The sequence below is a fragment of the Anabas testudineus genome, chromosome 23, assembly GCF_900324465.2.
Source record: "Anabas testudineus chromosome 23, fAnaTes1.2, whole genome shotgun sequence".
In the NCBI taxonomy this organism is placed as follows: Eukaryota; Metazoa; Chordata; class Actinopteri; order Anabantiformes; family Anabantidae; genus Anabas; species Anabas testudineus.
Window position 1 is genome coordinate 7,185,301 of NC_046631.1, and position 6,135 is coordinate 7,191,435.

The window sequence follows — 6,135 nt, forward strand, 5'->3', positions numbered from 1 at the left end:
GCAAAAAGAAAGAAGTAAACACATCTCTTGGTGTGTTAACAACAGCACTGCACCTTTTAAAAATAATGTAACCCAATGACTAAATTGATTGAATTAAGTAAATTTTAAATATTGTGAGACTGCATATTACAAATGTTTCTGAAAAAAAAATGAATTCCCTCCCTTCTTCTCAACACAGAAACAACCCTGTCGTCTTTTTATTTATTTAAATAAACAGGCAAATCACATACAAATGTCGGGTGTGAATAGGATTGTCACAGACAGATGTTACGTTTTCGTTAAAGCACAGGCTTTGTTGGTGTTTCATCCAAGTTTGATCTGAGATTATGAGACCCAACCGTAGGTAGCCCTGTTCTTTGGCAACATCATGCAACATAACATATTCTGTTAGCAGTCACAGTACGGAGGCTCTTTATATATGATTCCTCCTTAGTCCTTTTAATCTTTGTACATGAAACATGAAATGACACTAAAAAAATATAGTCAATGAATGGCAGCGAGTGTATTAGTGATAGGGAGCAATAGTGTAATACATGTTGTTTTTGTGCTGCAACTGAGCAAAGCCTGCCGTCTTTTCATTTTAATCACTTGCAATGCAAATGAAGCTGCGGGCGAAATACACAAAAAGGCCCTTTGATCACCTCGGTTTCATTGTCCAGCCTTAGGGTTCTAGTCGACTGTGTCGGTTGACTGTGTCTCTGTGTTACAAAAAGAAAATATGGTCAGAAATCTCTGGAAATATTTAAAAACAAAGTTAAACTTTCAAGTGCTTCTTAATATTGTCCTTACTAATACTGGTTTGTTGCAAATCGTCCAACACAGTTTTATGCATAGTGTGGGATTTTTGGTATAACCCTTGCTTCACACTAAAATTTAGGGCCTTGGCCAGCTCTCTCTTTGTCCTTGGAGTGCAGTTCAGCCCTTTGTAGCACTGACAGGTGAACCTCCTGCTTAGTGTCTTCAGGTCTGCAAACGTTGGCCTTCCAAGAGCAAAGTGGCGGCTCTGAACACGAACAATCCTAAAATTCTCAGGGTTTAGATGGAGGTAGTGACTGGAGTTGTAATTTTTGCGGACACAGCGGCCGTTCCCTCGACACAGGAAGTTGCTGCAGAGCTGAGCTGCTGCGGTGACATTAGTGATGTAAGTATTGACAGTGGAAGAGAGGTAGGATGAGAGGGCTTCACAAGAGGTCTGAGGAAGGAAAGAGAATGGAAAAGTACTCAAGAGTACATAAACCTCTGATATCACTTTCATATCTGTCCATTAAAAATAAAGACATAAGATATAAAGATGGTAAATTAAGCCACTTGAGCTGAGGTCAGTCTATAGAGAATTTCATGAGCTGAATTAAAAGCAGATGAAGATAATTACGTACAGATGGATACTGAAAATACAATACAATAAAACAGCTATATAATAATGTACTGAACAGTACTCTAACTGTAAGAATATCTATCAACGTTACATCAGGTCTGTTGACTTTAAGCATCCAGTGAAAGCCACTGTCATCCAGCTAATCCTGGCTTCCCTGTCATGGATGAGCTAATATCGTTGCAGTGCCAACCACCACAATCCATCAGCAGGTATTATCAGTCAGAAGCATTCATGAGCAGACTCCGGTATTAACTAAATGAAACTCTTTGTCTGTGTTCATGGACACAGACTTCCTGCCATCACTACCCTGTCACATCTTTCAGCAGTCTGGTAGAAGTGTATGGTGTGATGTTACCTGGTCATCATAGTCTGCACTGGCCCCCCATAGCACTGAACCAGATGCTCCCAGTGCTGCACTCTCCCCAATGGTCCTCACCAGATCTCCCTGAACACACATGAATAAAAATGTTCAATAATGCTTCTGTACATGAGACAATTGGTCTTGTGTGCATTAATGGAGCGCAGGTGTTTCCACACCCGTGTAGATCCGCTGTATAAATACACACACCATACAAGGTAAGAACAGAGGATACGAAATGCATGCCCAGGTGAGGGTTACCACCTGAGCAGGGTGTCGTTACACCAAAGAAACCAAACTCCTGAAAACATCTCACTACAGAGGTGAAGAAGTAACCTAAGATGTATCTAATCTGGTCAGTTGATGCGTTGGTCCAAAAGATGCACTCAGTTTAAATGGTGGATTTAATTATTGACGTCTTCTTACATCACCGGGTCAAAAACTCATGCTGCACAATACATCTGTGAATGAGGAATGTAAGAAACAACTGAGCATTGAAATTACTCTTATGTACCTGGCTGAGGAAGCGTCTGTTCTGGTCAACAAAGACTGGCCGAGTGTAAACGAACACAGGCGCTGTGACACTCCATCCGGGCAGGGCGGATACTCTCAAAGCTTCCTGGACACGGTTTCTCACCATCAGTGCAGCTCTAGGGTTGTCTGCCAGAGAGGTCTGAAACAGTGAAAGAATTCAGGAAAAAAACAGAAGTCTGGAAATAAAGTGAGGAATTAGGCCTTCTAACTAACCTGCAGATAGACAGATGGGTAGAGGGCAGTGCTGGACTCCCACAGCCACAGCAATTCATTATTCTGCCTCCTCACCTCCTTGGAGCACTGGCCTGTGTAGTCTGGTTCCAACCAGCCATTGTTATAGCAGTTAGGAAACATGTAGAAGCCCCAGAGGTAGTTGGGTCTCATACTTCTGCCCATCGCCAACATCCCTGACATGAAACTTCTGGCTGCGACCTACAAAAGAACAGCTATGTATCAATATAAATTAGATGCACAAATCTAAATTCATATTTCTATTTAGATAATTGTTTCATAATTCTGACCTGGAACTGTTGTTTGGCTTTTTCTGTGGCCTGCTGCACTGTAAGGGAGCGGTTTCTCTGCATGACATGGTTCACAGATAAAGTCTGATAGATTTTCTTCATTCCCCAGTTTCTGTCCCATAGGGGGCGCCATTCTTCCCAGTCTATCACAGCCAAGCCTCTGCTGGTCCTAGAACAAGAGGAGACAAAGACATGAGAAGGGCAGGGTGGCGATGATGGTCACATCTGCTGTACATATGTGATAAGAGGTGACAAAACGTTTACATTCACACACCTGGATGGGATGTAGTAATTAATATCTGCTCTGGCTTTGTTCATACTGACTTTCAGGTTACTTCTCTGAGGGATGCCACCATAGAACTGTTTTCTACTCGTCAGGTTTACATGTGGGTAAAGACCCAGACGGTCTGTATAGAACAGTGACAGGAACTGGCCTGGGACCTGCAGCAGTAACATAATGGAACATCTTTATTACCTCCAGCAAAAGAACATCTACAGCAAAGATTAAACAGCAACTGCCTTCCAGTAGATTAGACAGTTCTTGCATTACACATTTTTAGGTAAATGAGTTTATCACCAGCGATTCAGAAGGTGATATATCAAATTTCACAACTGGATTACAACATATGTTTTGCAGCTGTGATTTGAATGTCAATCAAATGTCTTGGAGAACATATTCAAATGTTCTTTCTCTTTACCTTAGCAGGTGTGGCCACTCCTTTAAAGGGCGAGGTGTCCAGTGAGATGTTGTACCTCTGACACACCAGATCAGGGATGTTCCAACTAACAATAAAGGGCTGGTTCTTAAACAAGGGAGCTGTGGTGTGCGGGAGAGAGGGAAGTGGAGGGCGCCTGGACTGGTGAAACCGTGTTTCTTTTGGAAGAGGTGATGATTCGTTAAAGACAGAGATGGGTACAGGTTTGGCAAGAGGTAGTAGTGATGTTTTAGAAATGAAAGATGACGTTGAAACAGGAGAGGGTAGCTTGTTTGAAATGGTTTGAGGTAGAGAAGGTGACAAACCATTTGGAAGTAAAGTTGAGGCTGATGAGTTTAGAGATGGAAGTTTAGGACCTTTAGAAGATTGAAGAGGAACTTTTTCAGAAGAAACTAGATGCAGAGACATATTTGACAGAAGATGCTGAAGATTTTTGTGCAAAGGAGATGCAACAACGTTGAGGGACAGAGTTACATACTTGCAGGGACAAGTGCATGACATCAGATTTGCAGGAAGCTTTGACAATGAAGATGGAATTATAGCAGTAAGAGAAAAGTTGTCTGATAACTGTGTAGTGGTGGATGAATTTAGGATCGCAGCTGGTAGAATAAGGGCTTGTATCGTGTTTTCGTCACCAGCAGGAGAGGTTAAGGCTTTTGGCGTTCTCAGGTCAGTTAATGTAAGAACAGGCAGAGAAGCGTTTAAAATAGTGAAGAAAAGGATTGACTGGCTGAATAAGACAAATGGCAGCAAACAGCTTCTGTTCCTCTGTGTGTCTGAAACCATCCTTTCACCTGATTGAAAAAAAGAAATAAAAAATACTGGAGCAACTCTGTGGTCGAAAAGAAACACTGAACAGCGCAGAATAGTGCTGCATTCACATATGATAGTGCTGAATATGATATGATAAGTTTTTTTGTTCTTTAATATAGATACTAAATGTGACAAGGCATATGTACAGTTTTCACTTCTACTGCACAACACTTGGATCATGATGCTGACATGTCCAACTAAGGAACTGAAATTCATGGGCGTCTATTGAGTATAATTTCATCTCGAAAGAGTTAAATCAACACTGGTGCGATCAACTCTCTCAAATAATTCTAACACAGAATAACAATTTCCTCTGAAAATCAACTCTGCAAATATTTAACACTCCAACTTTTATTGGGTGGGCATCAAATCAAGATGAGACCACAGTGACATATAAAAATCACAACATCCTATTTTAAAATGGACTCAACGAAAAAAAAAAAAGAAAAGAACCAATACCTGGGCATGCCTTCAGAAGAACCAGAACCACCTCGCCATAGGAGTTGTTGACAGTGAGTGTGTCCTCATGAAAATGATGCTAACAGGAAGGGCAGACATCGAGAAGAATAAAACAGGAGGAGAGGAACGGAGGGCTCTCAGCTGTTTGTCTCAGGAGAACGTCTTGTTCTGCTCGTCGTGTGCCAAGTTGGAGGTGGAGGAGGAGGAGGAGGAGGAGGAGGAAGGCACACCTGGGTGTGAGGTTATGGAGTGTGCACCTCCTTCATATTGTATAGAACACTGTAAAGGATCAGTATGGAGTTCAGACTGTTGTTGAAATGGTAAATAAACAAAAGTTATTCTAAGATAGTGTTTGAATACTATTTCCTTTGGGTGACAGGATGGTCTAGTACACAAATTGTCTGTTATACAAGCTAAAGTATCACTACATTCCCCCTACAGTTAGGAGACAGGAAAGTCTGACACCAAGTTGTCAAAAGAGGAGTATTAATAACAGCATTTCTTCTAATGACGTCTTACACACACAGTGAAGTTTACAGACAACAGCTAAAACAGAATTAATTATAGAACTTTCACCTCCATGTCAGAAATAATTGCACATTGTCTGAGATATTTTAATAATGTGTTTATAAGTCTGGTCAGGTACATGTAAAACCAAATGGTGGTGGCTGATTCACAAGTTAGTGTCATAATACGGACAGTGGGGCTGACACCTTTGTCCCTGCAAGTTGTTTTTAGGAGGGTGATGAAGGTATCTGTGGAGTGTGTGTGTGTGTGTGTGTGTGTGTGTGTGTGTGTGTGTGTGTGTGTGTGTGTGTGTGTGTGTGTGTGTAAGTTTGGACATTTCTTATAAAGATGAGGGACATTTCTCTATATAAAGTCTAAAATAAAAGACCTGTACATGCTGTACTCTGTTAAAGCCAGATACAAAATAGATGAATAATCTAATAGATTAGATTAGATTAGATTAGATTAGATTAGATTAGATTAGATTAGATTAGATTAGATTAGATTAGATTAGATTAGATTGACTCTGGCTCAGTATGGTTAACTAACTATTCCAGAATAAAACAAGTGTTTTATATCATAGTATATTATGTAATATAATAGTGTTCCTATATAATAGTATTCCTATTTGTAAATTATTTCCAGCTTTAACATGTGAACATGGTAACAACATCAGATGTTAAATCAGATAATAAATCCAAATTATTCATTTACACTGACTGACGGAGATAAATTTGCTCATTTTTTTAAGAAGAAGAAGAAGAAGCCACACGCTTTGTGTACATGTACACAAATGCTTTACAGTGACAATGTAACACAGCAGCCTCCATTGTTAAAACCCTTTGATAACGG

At 40.4% G+C, this 6,135-nt stretch overlaps 1 protein-coding gene across 1 annotated transcript; it reads right to left on the reverse strand.

Annotated features, from left to right (window-relative positions):
• Positions 1 to 661: 661 nt before the first annotated feature.
• LOC113162851 (hyaluronidase PH-20-like) lies at positions 662 to 5,358 on the reverse strand. The gene is made up of 10 exons (XM_026361087.1): positions 5,353 to 5,358; positions 4,777 to 4,855; positions 3,487 to 3,662; positions 3,063 to 3,229; positions 2,789 to 2,957; positions 2,481 to 2,699; positions 2,248 to 2,406; positions 1,731 to 1,820; positions 855 to 1,192; positions 662 to 698 (listed from the first exon to the last, which is right to left on the reverse strand). Exons 1-10 carry the CDS (start codon positions 5,356 to 5,358, stop codon positions 662 to 664), a joined length of 1,440 nt encoding a protein of 479 aa, XP_026216872.1.
• Positions 5,359 to 6,135: the final 777 nt, after the last annotated feature.

Coding starts and splice junctions, on each gene's coding strand:
- LOC113162851 (XM_026361087.1), bottom strand. Junction 2,407..2,480: donor ACCCATCTGTCTATCTGCAG/GTTAGTTAGAAG, acceptor TCACTGTTTCAG/ACCTCTCTGGCAGACAACCC. Junction 1,193..1,730: donor GTGCAGACTATGATGACCAG/GTAACATCACAC, acceptor TTCCTTCCTCAG/ACCTCTTGTGAAGCCCTCTC.